Here is a 14,493-nt window from a genome sequence, read left to right as displayed (position 1 = left end):
TGCGCTCGGGGAGCGGAGGGGAACAGCCCTGACTGGCTCTCCGGGCAAGGCGAGGGCTGCGGCTGCCTCCTGCCACGGTGGCAGGGCCAGAAACAGGCCCTGAAGAGCCGATTCTGCGTAGGTCGTGGCCCTGAAGTCGGTTAACTGTTTCCCTCTGAGCAGTGCACGCTGCTTCAGCCCTCGCCTATCTGTCACTTCTGTGGCTGACAACTCGGTGCCGGTTGTTGGCGGCGATGTTGTCAATGCTGTGCTGTTTTCCTGGCCGGCTCCTGCGTGGGAGGGAGAGGGAACAGCACCTTCAACTGTTTGAATAGTTGGAAGGGAGCTAGTAAACTGCGGTGATATGTTTTATAACATGGGAGGACACCTACCTTGCGCTTGTCTTCTCAGGCATGCTCTGCGTGAAGAATTCCGAGCGTGGCTTTCTGCCGTCACCCAGATTGAGCTGGAGCCAACTATTGACATCTCCTGTGCTAAATACGAATATACTGGTCAGTCTATAAACAGTCCCTTCCCCAAAGCTTTGATGGGTGTATAGGAAACTACAGAATACCTAATTGCATAAACCCACCGCAGCTCCTTTCTAGTTCCAGAGGCTTCTAGAGCTATCAGCAGCAAATCGGAGTCTCAGAAAATGAAATCCTAATTATGGAAAAACTGATGCTGTAGTGACGTTGCTGATGGTTTTAACTGGGCCCAGTTAAAGCCCCCACCTTTTTGGAGGTGCAGCCCGCGTTTGCATGCCCACTTCCATGCAAAAGGGTGACTTGTTCAACTTCTAGATGCCACAGTTGAGTTTGTGAAGTCTGATGCTAAAACATTACCTTGGTGAGTCAAGGTTACAACTGCACCTACCCTCTTAGTCATGAAAAATCACTGTAGGAAGGGGAAAATTTTTACTGCTGTCAACTCTACTTTTGCACAATGAATTGTTATTCCCGCTTTCCTGTTCCCAGGGCTCCCTCTCCCCTCTATTCGAGCAACAGACCTACTCAAAGGGCAGTTGTGTGTTTAAAAGAGCTTGGATCATTATTTAAGTCAGGAATCTCTGTCTGCTGTGCCCAGCTACAGCCACAGAGGGGTGGATGACGAGTTATAACTGTCCCTTCAGAGTGGGCTAATCCGCTGATTGTAGTGCAATCTCACAGAAGTTAATCTTGTAAATCTCGGGCTGGTGATGCTGACGAGTGAAAATGCAGTTCTTGGCAAGGGCATGTCTTTTCTTGTTGGACTCTTGCGGGGACAAAGCTGGGACACAGCCATAGGAATGAATCATGCGTGTACTGGAAAGGCACTACTGCAGCAAAACGTGTCTAATTGCAGATGTCTTGCTGTGCCACGACGATGAGCTGGAAGGACGGAGAATTGCTTTCATCCTCTACCTTGTGCCACCCTGGGAGAAGAGCGATGGGGGAACACTGGACCTGTATAGCACAGATGGTAAGAGCTCCGAGCTCAGCCTCGGGTGGCTGAAAAAGATGAAGTTCATGCACCCCTTGCAGTAGCTCTCTCCTCAACCAGTGCAAGGGAGATAAAGAGTTTCTTCTTTGTCCAGAGAAGCTGGTAGAGTTGCAGAGGAAAAATTCGTGCCTTAGAGATGGGCTGCAGGAGGCTTTGCAGATGGTGCTAATGGGTGACAGCAGAGGAACAGGAGGAGGTAATGAAGAGGGGAATTCCTTTTTTCCATTGTTTTTCCAAGGACCAAGAGTGGAGGCAGGGTGGAAGTGATGCCAGTAACTGTGCTTGGATCACTAAAGCAATGGAGAAAACTTTTCTTTCCAGCAACAGAAGTCCACTGATCCCTCATCGAGCCCTTGCTCAGAGCTCCATCCCTTTATACCCGGGTGTATCGCCAGTCACAGTGTCATGAAGTCGGAGATAAATGGCAGTTTCTAGTGAATTCCTGTTCATATCTTAACCAGAGTATGTCTTCTTCCTTCTCAGAACACTTTCAGCCACAGCAGATCGTCAAGTCATTAGTGCCTTCGTGGAACACACTGGTCTTCTTTGAAGTGTCTCCAGTCTCTTTCCACCAGGTAAGGAGCTGTCTTTTGTTCATTTTTTGATTCTCACTGTTGTGGTTATTAATTCTGTGTGTTATTACTGTCGTGACAGGGAGGGAGAAGGGAAAGGGAGAAGTGTGGGTAGATCGGATACTCGTGCTAAGTGCTGTGTGTTAAGGGGCAGGACTTCAAGGAGGACAAGAACTGACAAAGCCAACTTTAAAGTGTCAGTCTAACTTCATCATCCTGGGAGAAGAAAACTTTCCATTTCTATTTTGTGCTGCTATCCTGGCAAGCCATTGCTGTGTTAAAGGAGAAGCCGCTGCCCGAGCATTCACAGCCCATTCAAGGAATCGCACACACACCACTCAAGTCTTTTAACTGCCACCAGGGTCTCTTCACAGTGGGTGACCTCAGTGAGCTGATGGGTGCCCCTTTCTACTCCTCAGACACACACACTCTTACTTGGGTGCGCTTCTTCCTTCTTCAGGCTCGACCCTAGGTTTCCAGCAGCAGAGTCTAAGGTGTTGGATTTTATAAAAATAAATAATTTAGTTGACAGTTGAGCCCGGGCTGGGTGCCTCCAGAGAGGGACAACGAACAAAGAAATCCCTGGGCAATTACACCCTTGCGATCTATAGATCGCACCTGCCCCTCACACATCTTTTAGTCCAATGGTGATTTTTGGTCTGTGGTCTTCTAACACCTTATTGGATTCTTCTGTGTCCAGGCAGGCTGGCCATTGACTGCTTGTATCTTGTTGATTTGCAGTCTCTGCTGATGGTTGCAGTCTCCTTATCTTCTGGTTTACGCTTCTTGTGCGCCTGCGCTTGCTGGCAGAACATGGGGAACTGAAAAGTCCCAGACTTAGGGAAAAACACTACCAAAGCATCAGTGTGTTACTGACGTTTTCCTCATAGTAAAAGACTAAACGCAGCACTGTACCAGCTGCTAAGAAAATTACTGAGAAAATTAACTCTGTTGCGGCCTAAAGGCTTCAGCAAACCTAGCTGCTCGCGCTAAGTAAAGCTAGGCAGCAGCATAAATCACACCATATTATAACCCCAAGTAATTTATTCTAATTAAAACTTACTTATTGGAGCTAAACAACTACTATCTCTCAACAGCTGTTGGTTTGCTGTGGTGACGAGAGAGGTTTTTGTTTGTTTGCTTGTTCTAGACTAGCTCACATTTTTCACGCAGACGCCATGACTTTGCTCCAGAAGAGCTTCTCAGCGCATCGCCTTGCCCATAGGGCACTCCACGGATACGGCTTTACCCCCTCCGTAACACAGATGTAGCGCGGTGCCCTACAGTAGAAATGCTGCTATGGTTAAGTAGCGCTTTGTGGCACGGACCAGGAAGATGGTAAAGACAGGATGAATAGTCTGTGGAACTGCACGATACAAACAGCTGGCTGAGATCTGAAACTCCTGGGTACTCGAGAATACCACAGACTGTAACAGTCAGGGCCAAAGAGCAGAAGGTTGAAGAGTAAGAAAATCGGTGATGTAGGTTGGGTATCTCCTCACCTAGACTGCTTAGTGTTTTACTTCTAGGTCATTTATGTTTTACAGTTAATTAACAGAAGCATCTACTTGGTCAGTACCCTAATTGTTTCCAGGTAGTGATTTAATCTTGTCATAAGAATTTATGTTCCACTTAGCCTTGTGACTGCCTCCTACTGACCTAAACTTAATCCCACACATTAGCACTGTTCAGTCCTGTGCACAGGATACTGATACTGTTAACACAAGCAATAAACTCATCTCGAATCATAAACTTATTTTTGAAGTAAGCATTTAGCTTAACTGGGAGGTGCTGTGAATCAAAGCCTCTCGGATCTGAACCCCACTGGTGGTGTTCAGAGTATTTGCTGAACCACGAATCATTTCTTTGAGGCTTTGGTCAGTAAAACGTAGAGCCTGCGAATTACCGGTAGAGGACTGTGTAAGGTCAGACTGATACGAAGCCTTCACAGCACATGCCAGCCTCAAATCCCTCTCCGACACTGGGCAAGGAACGTTTAGTCAGTACTTCCTAATAGATCTTCAGGTTTTGGACTTTGTGGTATACGCTTCTTTAGGAGATAACAGATAAAGCTGTGGGTGTTTGCTGAGCAGAGCAGGTCCATGAGCTTCCAATAGCAGGCAGTTTTTTGGCTTCTGTTTCCCAAGCGATTCAGGATTGGGTAGCCATTCCAAATAATCTGGAACATCTCTAAGTCATGCAAGAAAAGGGCCACGACAGCTCTGTAGCAGTCAGTAAGTGCCAAAACCTTTTCGGAACAAACTCTGTTTCTTCATCCTGTTCCACCAGACCGTTCTAAAAAACAAACCAACCAACCAAACAACCCATTACAAAGTCTTTCCGTGCTATTCAAAAATTCAGTGTGTGGCTTGCAACCAGTCATAAGGGGATAGCTTTCGATTCACACTCCCATTACAGTACAGCACCCTGGAATGTGAAATTGTTCTATTTAGCCCAGTTTACCTCGGTGTGCAATTTGATGAAATCAAGACTTAACGGTGGCCGTCACTGTGCAAAAACCAAGGGCTTCCACAGACCAGGTTAAATGCCAGGATAGAGGCGTTGCTCTTTGACAGATAAGTAGACCTTTAATCCTGAGCCAAAAGCATCAGGCAAATGCTCTTCATGATGGCTTGTATTACAGCACTTGTTAAAAATTAAAAGACAATAAAGTAGACTGATACAGTCTGCCATGACCTACAGGTGCTCAGTGTTTTCTGAGTTTCCAGATTAAGCTATGACAGCTAATGTTTGCAGCCTATGGTAGCTGATTCTTCAACAGCAGAAATTGTAGAAAACTAAAATACCATTACTTTTAATAGCAGAATGACTCAAAGCTCTCAGAGAGAGGGAATGGATTCTGCTGGGAGCTTGGAGTAAAAGCTTGGACTGGGATTCTGGAAACCTACAATGGACTTGAGCAACAAAGTTTGCTTTAAGCCCTCTTTCTGTAAACCAAGAATAATCCAGCCTGGTCTAGCACTTGTCTGACTTTTCCGTGTGTGCAGTGCAGTCTCTAGAGTCAGGTCCATCTCCTACGATGCATCTATGTGGTGCCTGTTACAGCTGGTCTGTAAATGTTTTGTAATCTAAACAGTAACCCGCTGCTCAACATTGTTCCAGGTGTCAGAAGTTCTGTCCGAGGAGAAGTGCCGCTTGTCAGTGAGCGGCTGGTTTCACGGCCCCTCAATCGTCAGACCTGCACGCCACATTGAAGCTCCCTTGCCCAGGAGCCCCCACATCCCCTACGATGTGAGTAACAAGCCAACATCTGCTTATCTGCATTATCCTTCATGTCCCTGGAATACCTGTTACGGGACACACTGATGCTTGGGGATGCTTTAATCTTTAACTTACCCCATTCTTTTTTGTTTGTTTGTTTGTTTCCTGTCAACAAATATGTAGCTGGTTTCTTGCTTTTATATCTCTCTTGACTCTGCACATTTTGCATACCTACAGTAGTGCAGAGAATGCAGCAAATATTTATGGTGCAATTAAAAAAAAAAAAAAAAAGGAATGGAGCGTGTGTGGGGAGGCATCCAGCCCTGTGGCCAGCTGGGTAAGGGGGAATTGGGGAATCCTTTTTATTTTTGCAAATCCAGCATTCAAGTCTGTTTCCCTTCCAGCATGAAATCTTGTACGAGTGGATCAATCTAGTTTATTTGGACATGGACTCCCAAGCTCAAATCCAGGAGGAATTTGAGGAGAGATCAGAAATTCTCCTGAAGGATTTTCTTAAGGTGAGCCCAGTGGTTGAATCTGATGTGGTCTGCCAGAACGGGTGACGGGGCTGGCAGGCACTACGTCACACAGGCTGGGAAAGGCCTTGCTGTCCTGCTTTCACTAAAGCTGTCAACTAAAGCACCCTCTGGTTTCACTCCCTGAAGGGGAATGGACCAGGTGACCTCCAGAAGTCCCTTCCAACCTCAACCATTCAGTGATTCTGTGGGTGGATCCCCTCTCCCTGCCTGTGCACTGCTGCATAGGGACTCATCAGAAATCAAATGCTTTGGTTTAACATTCTTGTTTCCTACAAGAAGCAAAGCAGAAGGATGGAAACACATGTTCTCCTTCCTGCTTCCTAGCTGTGAGGTGACCAGAGTGTCCTGCCTTGTCCCTCAGCTCTCGCAGCACTTGGGGGACTCGACCTGTGTGTGAAACATGACCCTATAACAGTTTTCTCTTACTGGAAAGACTTCTCAAGGCTGATTTAGCCCTGGTTTACTGGGCATCCGTATCCCAGTGGAACTGCATTCTCACCCAGCAGACAATAAAGTAGCATTTGATACCTGTTGGTCAGGTATCAGATGTGCTGCCCACCCTGGCTACACCCCTCGATTCAGCAGTCCTTAGGAGCCTCAAACAAGTTAGATAAAAAAAAAAATAAATAATGAGTGCCTTATCTGAAAGCAGAGGATGGCTGCTTCCAACACACCAAGGGAGACCTGGGAGCTAAATGCTAAAGTTTCTGCGCTATCTTTCTCTCCTAGAAAGAGAAATACCAACTGCTGTGTGAAGCTTTGGAGAACAAAGACATCCAGTGGAGTAGCCGGGGGCCTGCCAATAAAAGGTGGGGAACGACAGCGCCCTGCACCTATTGATCAGGCCAAGCAGGAACCGCCATGGGGCTGCACTGGTTGATGCTGACCTGGTCCTTGTTGGTTCTCCAACAAGGAGATACATCTGCTGATACATCTACTGTCTTTCAGACTCTATGAGGCAGCAGAGGAAGACAGCCTCCCTGACATCCTGAAGAAATTCCTGCAGTTCTTACGCTCTGAGGCCTTATTTTTACTGCTTTCCAACTTCACTGGCCTAAAGCTGCACTTCCTGGCTCCCTCTGATGAGGATGAAGATGCTGGGGAAGGAAGAGCAGCAGACACTGCTGGGCACAGCAGTCCCAAACCTGAGCAGGAAGAGACTGAACAGCACGCTGATGGCAATCCCTGCCAGCCAGACCAGCCGGACAACATCCCTGAAGCCCAAAGTGGCGAGGCACAGAACGGTAAGTCCAGCAGCAGCAGCGTGAAAGGGCTTGAGCAGAACCCTGATGTTAAGGATGTTGGCAGCAGAATTCCCAGTGATTTTTATGGAACTAGGATTTCGCCTCGTACTGCAGCGAGCACAAGACACCAATACAAACAGGGGACAGGAAGCATGTCGGAATGGGTATCCAAAATAAGTGACTGTCGCAAAAGAATTTGGAATAAAATAACGACTAACTTGAAGATAGTGTTTTGAACAGACTTAAGTCTTAAGGGAGGGACTTCTGTAGGAGTTCAGGCATGGGTTGGGGGGTGCTAGTTAATTGCCCAGTAATCTTTTGCCGATAGTTACACTCCTGCTTCATCTAAAGTAGATTCTTGTATGACACCAATTCAAAAGGAAGAAAGTGAACTGATCAGATATAAAGATAATTAGAACTAGAAAACCAATACCTAAAACTAGGATTTAACCTTTCAGAAAACGCCGCCAGCCTAAATAACCACTTAGTTGTCTGCAATGAGCTATCATTCTTACAAAAGATTAGATTAATTTTGGATTCATGGATTGGTGCTGTTTATTTAAAACAGTGCATTAGGAGTTTAAGGGTAGAATTTCTGAGAGCGCTTATCTTACACTGAGTCAGGCAAGTTAGACACTAGAATCAAAGGTAATAAAAAACATCCTACTGAAAAATCCCACCAGAACACTTAACCTGGTACAAAGAGTTTGTTTTTCCAATTTCCATGGCTAGTCGTTTTGTTCTTCTACCTGCCATGTTCCCGCTGTGTGATTTTAAATTCATATACAAGGAGGGCATAGTTTGGGGCTGCATGCATTGAAAACTGAGTGAGACCCACGAGAAAAGAAAGGCTTCCCCAAATTCTGACCTACCTCCTAGGATGGCAAGTGAAGAGTGAGTTCAGAGCAATATCCTTCTTCACTGGCGCCTCTGCTAGTTTCGGTACTTCAGGAACAGATAGGTTGCTGGCTCTTGGAAGTTTGGAGCGCCACTGTAAATCTGGAGGAGGGGGAAACCAAAACAAAAGGAGAAACTCGTTAAACCAAAGCACATGGCAGCTTAGTCCTTTTCAAAGAGCAAATCTCAGCCCCGCTCCTCCACATCGGTCAAAGCACATAACTTAGAGCTGCCTCTAGGAAAAAAGTTAACGTGAGATCTGTGGTTTTCCTTTGTCTTCCCTGTACGCTTTCCCAGGGCTGGCAACCACAGCTCCCCAGTGGCGTGGCAGCGCAGGGACTTGCCCCCTACACGCCTTGAGATTCGCAGGCGTCCGCTATTGTACAACTTCATTGTCTTCCCTGCCTTGTGTGTCCCCCTCTTCTAGGCTCGGGAACCCCTGTATGCGCGGGGGAGCTGAGGCGCTGGACCCACGGGCACTATACACTCGTCCATGATGCGCAAGCAACAGAATTTGCTCTCGACTTGCTCTTCTTCTGCGGCTGTGAGGGTAAGCGGACAAAATACAAAGATACCAGACTCTCCTTACAAGGTGTGCTTAAAGGAAGGACTTCTGAAGTCTTAACAGTGCTACAACAGCCAAAATTTCCCTGCTTTTTCCTACACAGGAGGGCTCTGTAGACTTTATCCTAGTCCTCACTTCTGCATAAGCCCTGGTTTCGGTAGTGCTCACACAAAGATTTGGGAGTGTGGCCTTGGGACCAGCTTTGACCTTTCCGGCTGGAGCCAGGAGGTGGCGCTTGGGCAGAGGGAAAGGCTGTGTCTCCCAGACCTTTCCTCTCCCGAAGCCGTGGCTCTGGGCACGGTGGAGGGTCAGGTGGCCGGAGGACCCACTAAGTGTTCTGTTTCGCCCCTTTTCTCACCAGAACTGTCACTGCCTCCAATTCACCATGCCCAGGATTTTCACAAGTTACTTTAGGCATGTCTAGGTATTTTAGGCTGATTGCTGGTTAGATAGTGGTGGCAACAAAAATCGAAACGTAAGCCTTGTGGACCAGCTGAGCCCAGAATGCACGGCTGAAACCACCTGGCACACACTGGTAATTATACTGAAAGCCTTTTGTATATCTGCTGTGGCAAAACTGCACTACATGTGAGGAGCAGAGAGCCAAGCAACCTTAAATGGCCCGTCTGTGGTAAAAGGCAAGTCTGGTGCATCTGCTTCAAGTTTTTTCTGATTTGGAAAAAAAATAATAAAAAAGACTGACAGGAAATAAACTGGGGATCATCCTGTATCCAGTAACTATGGGGAGTGGGGAGCAAAAACAGCGTCTCTGGGAAGGCTGTACAGAGCCTGGACAGCATTGAACTTTCTAAGAACGTTTCTTTTCTATTTTAAGACTGGGATCCAGAATACGGTGGCTTTACTTCCTACATCGCTAAAGGTGAAGATGAAGAGGTAAGGATCTCAGTTGCTGGCTGCAAATCACATAAAATTGTTTAGGGTGGAGAGGCGTAATTACACGTTGTTGCAATGCTAACGTAATCCTGAGGGCGCTCAGTATCGCACTGGAGCCTTCCTGCCTGGATTACCGCTCGTGGGCATTGCTGTGGCTTCAGCTTCGAGAGGCCAGCGTCCACCGTAAAGCGTAAGGCTGGTGCTCTCACAGCGCCTAATGCCACCTGCAGCTGGTGGCATTTGGGAAGCCTCAGAGGGGCACACGGCTGTGGCAGAGGTGATGCTTTTCCAGGGAAGGGCTGTTCACTCTGGTCACGTTCAGTATCAGCACTAGCGAGAGTGCTGAGCAGTCAGAGTAATAAGAAGTCATCCAGAATCCCTTGCTGTATAATAAAGGCTTCAGGTTGAGGGGTATTAAAATGAAGATGGTGACATGGTTCCTTTTCTGACGCCAGACCTTTGTTCTGGCTACCTTTTGGATCGGCTTTCTTCGTTTCTTCTTAGGAATGATATCAAAGCCATTTTTGTGAAACTGATTTCCTCCCTTTCATTCCTTCTAGCTGCTGACAGTGAATCCGGAGGACAACTGCTTGGCCTTAGTTTATAGAGACAAAGAAACTATGAAGTTTGTGAAATATATCAATCATCGTAGCTTGGCACGCCTGAAAAAGCATCCGAACAGAAGAGGATTTTGGGATTTTTCCTTTGTCTATTACGAGTGATGGTGCAGAGTGGGACCGTCATCACACAGAAGATCATGGTGGTGGTGGGTGGGGGGCAGGTTTCTACCCAGGCGTTCAGCCAGGTCCTCTCTAAGCCCAGACAAACTTCGCTGCTGCTGACTTCCTCACACTGTATACAAGCTGTACCCTGCTAAGTGGGGTCCAGGGGACTATCTTATTAACTGTACAAATGGAAATTCAGTCTCCTCCCAATTACTTGTAACGTGCACTCTCATCTGCTTTTAATGCTACATGAAGGGGGTCATCGTCACACAACTCTGTCAGCTTTCCAGCTGCGCTCATGGAAATGGCGCAGTGGGATCCGTCTCTAACCCGCCAGGGTGAAAATTACAGTTGTACATTGCCCCAAGCTGATGACTGATTTTATTAAAAAAAAAATAATAAAAAGGAAATGGGTCAGTTGAATGCTTCAGAGTCTGGTTGGGCAAGTTTTGTTACAAACTGCCCAAGATATTTTCTGGGGATTAACTGTGTTCCCTGTTTGTAGAGGCAGAAAGAAAGGAGCTGCCATGGGAAATATGAGGTTTTTCCAGCTGCACAGCTCTGTGGAGTCGGGAAGGAAGACGGCGAGGCTATAAAGCTGCTGGCATTGAGAAGGACCTGGCACTGTAACAAGGAGCAGGACTTTATTATGCTAAATGCTGTGCAGACAGACCCAGATCGCAGCCCTTTCTCCAAAGAATTTACAAGCTAAGTAACCGAGAGACCTGCTCCTGCGTCCTTCCCTGCCTGCGTGGGCGCGTGGATGGCTCTCTGCTTCAGCTGCAGAAGGGTTGTGGCTCCAGCCCCAGAACGGGGACGGTGGGCTGGTGGGAGGAAGGTGCTCACTCACCTCTCCCTGGTTTGTCACCCACAGGCAGCAGGAGGGTCACCAACAGCATGGCCTCGCATCCTGTTGGGTTTGTCCTGGGGTCTGCTGGGTTCCCATGCGGCTTCTGTCACTGGAGACCAGCTCAGATCTTTCCAGGCAGCAGATACGCAGCTCCTGAGGTAAAGAGTACAAGAAAGACGGCGGTCTTGGTGCGATACATCCCCCCCCGGCACACGCTTTCAGCACTGCTGGGCTGCCCCAAGGGCACTGTGAGCAGGACTGTGCCAGACTGAGGTGTCCGCCCCAGCAGAAGGTGCTGCCGCGGAGCCGTGCTGGCTGCTTCGGGAGACAGCCAGACTGCAGGACGCCCTGCTGCAGGCTCGGCCACGGCCTGCACGGGCTTGCCTGAAACTTTTTGGGTTTTTGGCAGTGAATAGACACAGGTGTACTTTCAGCTTCTCCAAGCTGTGCAGGGCAGAGTGTGCACGTTGTTCCTCCTGCCTCTCCTGTGCTGGGAGAGGGCAGCTTTGGGTTAGAATCTGCTGCCTCCCCAGTTGCAGACCTGTTGCTGAAGACCAGCGTGGCGGTGCAAGACCACAGCTGGCAGCAGAGGAGCAGTGAGCTCAACGGAAGGCTGGCGGTGCTGGCACACGAGTACTCTGCAGCAGGATGTCCTTCGGGCACGTCTTCATGAAGATATACGAGCAACAACCTTCAGCTGCGATCCCAACACACAAGGTTCGAAAAGGAACCACCCAAACGTGAAGCTGCTGCCGTTGCTCCTAAAATGAACGGTGTCTCAGCCCCCACAGATGCCAGACCAAGGGGACAACACAGCCATTCAGAACCTGATGCACAGGAATCATGTATCTGCAGCGTTGGTGCAGTCCCGGGCTGCGAGCAGTCACTCGGTTCCAGCTTTTCCCTCCATCCCGGCTGGGCAGGGAGGACAGCAGGGAGGTGGTTGCTCCAGGCTGCTATTGGGAGATCTACAGCATCTTGTTCCTATTCTCACTCATCTCCCTAAGCTGGCTTCTCCGTCCACTGCTGAGACTTTCCTGCTCGGTGTTAACATTCCCCTGCTACTGCTTTAAGCTGCTTAAAAGACAAGGGGAAGAAGTTAAACACGACGACAGGATGCTCTCTGTCAATCACTAGTTTCTGGGCAGCATCTATTCTGGGGGAGAAAGAAATTCTTAATTCTCAGCTGCTCCAGTAGAAAGAGACAAGTAATGGAGGTTTCAAAGGAAAAAAAAAAAAGGCAGGGAAAATTGTTTGGGTAGTTACGAGCAAAGGTGAGAGATACCACAGCTATCCACAGCATAGTCAGCTAGGCAAAGCCAGGAGTAAACTAATTAACAAAACCAAGTTACTTATTCTGCTGCATTGCCAACCTAAAAGCGTGCTTGGTAGATCTTGGAACAGCCTCCCAGAAGACTGGGAAGAAGCTGGGCTCTCTGAAGCTTGCTGCTTTTTAATAATAAATAATGCACTAGAGGGCATACCCGCCTCTACTTGAGCCAGCCCCTATCTACCCGATCGCACACGGAGCCACCCTTCTGCCTCCGGTGCCCGAGATGAAGTAATTTAAGAAGCCAAATCTGCAGTTAGCATTCAAAGATTTAAAAATCAACACGTCTCCGCTCTCCAACCCTTCCTGTTTGGCCCCAAAAGCCAAAGGCAGCCCCATACATGGCTGGCGCTGCAGGTACAAGGGAAAGACTCCGCTCGCCGAAATTTCAAGTGGTGTGAGCTACTGGGAGAGAGAGAAGGGTCTTCATTTAGACTGTGCCGATAATGGGAGCCCTCTCTACAGGTGCTCTTGCTGGATACAAATCCGTATTTACAAGTAGGTGTAGCTGCTTGCAAAGTGCTCTAATCGTTATGGAAAGGAGTACAAATATGAAATACATACATGCCCACAAAATGAGTGAGTAGGGCAATACAGAAAAATAGGATGGAGAACAGCAAGCGAGCAGAGTTATGGCGTGTGAGCAAGAGAGATCAGAAACTTCATACCTGGCAAGACGGCCTCGCACAGAGGTGGATCAGCTTGGCTGTATGAGGACGTACATTTCCCACCACCTGGCTGCACCTCCAAAGCCTGGCATTCCATGCACAGTACCAGCAGCTTTCAGTTACCGAGGCGCCGAGTCACACAAATGCTTCACAACACATTTTTCAGGATTCGGTGGTTATCAGTTTGTCAAGTAGCTGAAAACAGGAACAATTCAATTTGGAGCGAGAGAAAACAGTTTAGCTGTAGCCCAGACCGAAGGAATGGTTTCAGCATTCATAAACATGCAACAAGGAAGGTATTAAGATGAGCAGAAATCTATGGGACTTGTAGAAACAGGGGCTAAAATCAGATAACCTGATGTCAAGTGTCAGTTCCATATTTTTTTTTGTTTTTTTTTTTAAACTCCAAACTGGAACTTGAATTGGGACACGGAAGAATCACTATTATGTAGATCCCTCTTCAGTGGGCGCTGATCCAGCACAGTACTTCTGCAGTGTTTCCCAGGCAGCAAAGGGGCCTTCAGGAGGAAGGCTCCAGCCCAAACTGAAGCTTCAGGCAGGCACCGAAGTGTCCCAGCAGGGCAGGACCGTGGTCTAGACCCGAGCCCCAGCGCACGTACCAAGGTGTGGTGCCACGTAAGCAGCCGTGTCCATGAATTTTTAGCCACACGCAGCTCTACTACTGTGGTTTCAGAGGTTATTCTGTACTTGACCAGTGGCTTAACCTGCTGTGACCAGTTGCCCTCCCGTACCCGAGAAGGGGATCACTAGGCGTTAGTCTGGGGCTGAATCGTACCAGTGGGGCCTGTTTGCCACCGCTCTCCCGGTGCAGGTTCAGCTTACGTCAGCCTGCTGCCGCGTGCCGGCTGAGGGCTGCCTTCTTTCAACAGGCAACTGCAAACTTCGTATCACTTCAGCTTACGGGACGTGGATTTTACATTTGGCAAAGATAAAAGTTGTTTTGACGGGAAAATAAATGACAAATTTGTTGTCAGAAACTTAGCCAGGGGAAAAAAAAAAAAAAAAATCAGCCTTATCAGAGGTCTGGACTGTGACCGAAGGACTGAACCTCACTGCCAGGAGCAAACCAGAGCTGGGACTGGGAGTGCCTGGTGCGTAGCCCTGACCATCAGGCTGACGGGAAAGCTGCTTTCTGATCACAGCCGCTCTCTTATCTCTTAATGGACTACATAAACGTAAGTAAGCAAGCGTTAGGATTTTGAACATAAAGAACAAGAGGTTGAAACAGTGGGAACAGGTACAGCAGGCGGCAGAAAGCCCAGCACTTATGCCAGGAGACTGTTCCATAATCAAGTCTCAAAGCTCACTTGCTCAGAACAGCATGGGTGGCTCACCACCCTTTTTACCCAGAAGCCAGATTTGACTAACAACCAGGTTCTTAAAAGGATTCAAATGAGCTCCTGCTGCAGATTTGAAGTGACAGATCTGGGCTTTTGGCAGCGCAGTTCTCCGTATTGAAAGGGCCAAAGCAGTGGCAAGGGGCCATTTTGGGGATTAAAATACAT

At 48.0% G+C, this 14,493-nt stretch overlaps 1 protein-coding gene across 1 annotated transcript; it reads left to right on the top strand.

The window, feature by feature from the left end:
• The first annotated feature begins 233 nt into the window (after positions 1–233).
• Positions 234–10,176, top strand: OGFOD1 (2-oxoglutarate and iron-dependent oxygenase domain containing 1). Its single transcript, XM_009889538.1, has 11 exons — positions 234–247; positions 391–491; positions 1,324–1,440; positions 1,945–2,036; positions 5,157–5,285; positions 5,660–5,773; positions 6,524–6,603; positions 6,743–7,038; positions 8,363–8,485; positions 9,336–9,394; positions 9,955–10,176. Exons 1-11 carry the CDS (start codon positions 234–236, stop codon positions 10,114–10,116), a joined length of 1,287 nt encoding a protein of 428 aa, XP_009887840.1. The 3' UTR covers positions 10,117–10,176.
• The last annotated feature ends 4,317 nt before the right edge of the window (positions 10,177–14,493 follow it).

Source organism: Charadrius vociferus, unplaced genomic scaffold (genome assembly GCF_000708025.1).
Source record: "Charadrius vociferus isolate BGI_N301 unplaced genomic scaffold, ASM70802v2 scaffold1061, whole genome shotgun sequence".
Lineage (NCBI taxonomy): Eukaryota > Metazoa > Chordata > Aves > Charadriiformes > Charadriidae > Charadrius > Charadrius vociferus.
The sequence above is the reverse complement of the archived record's forward strand: the minus strand, read 5'-3'. Positions and strand labels throughout refer to the sequence as shown.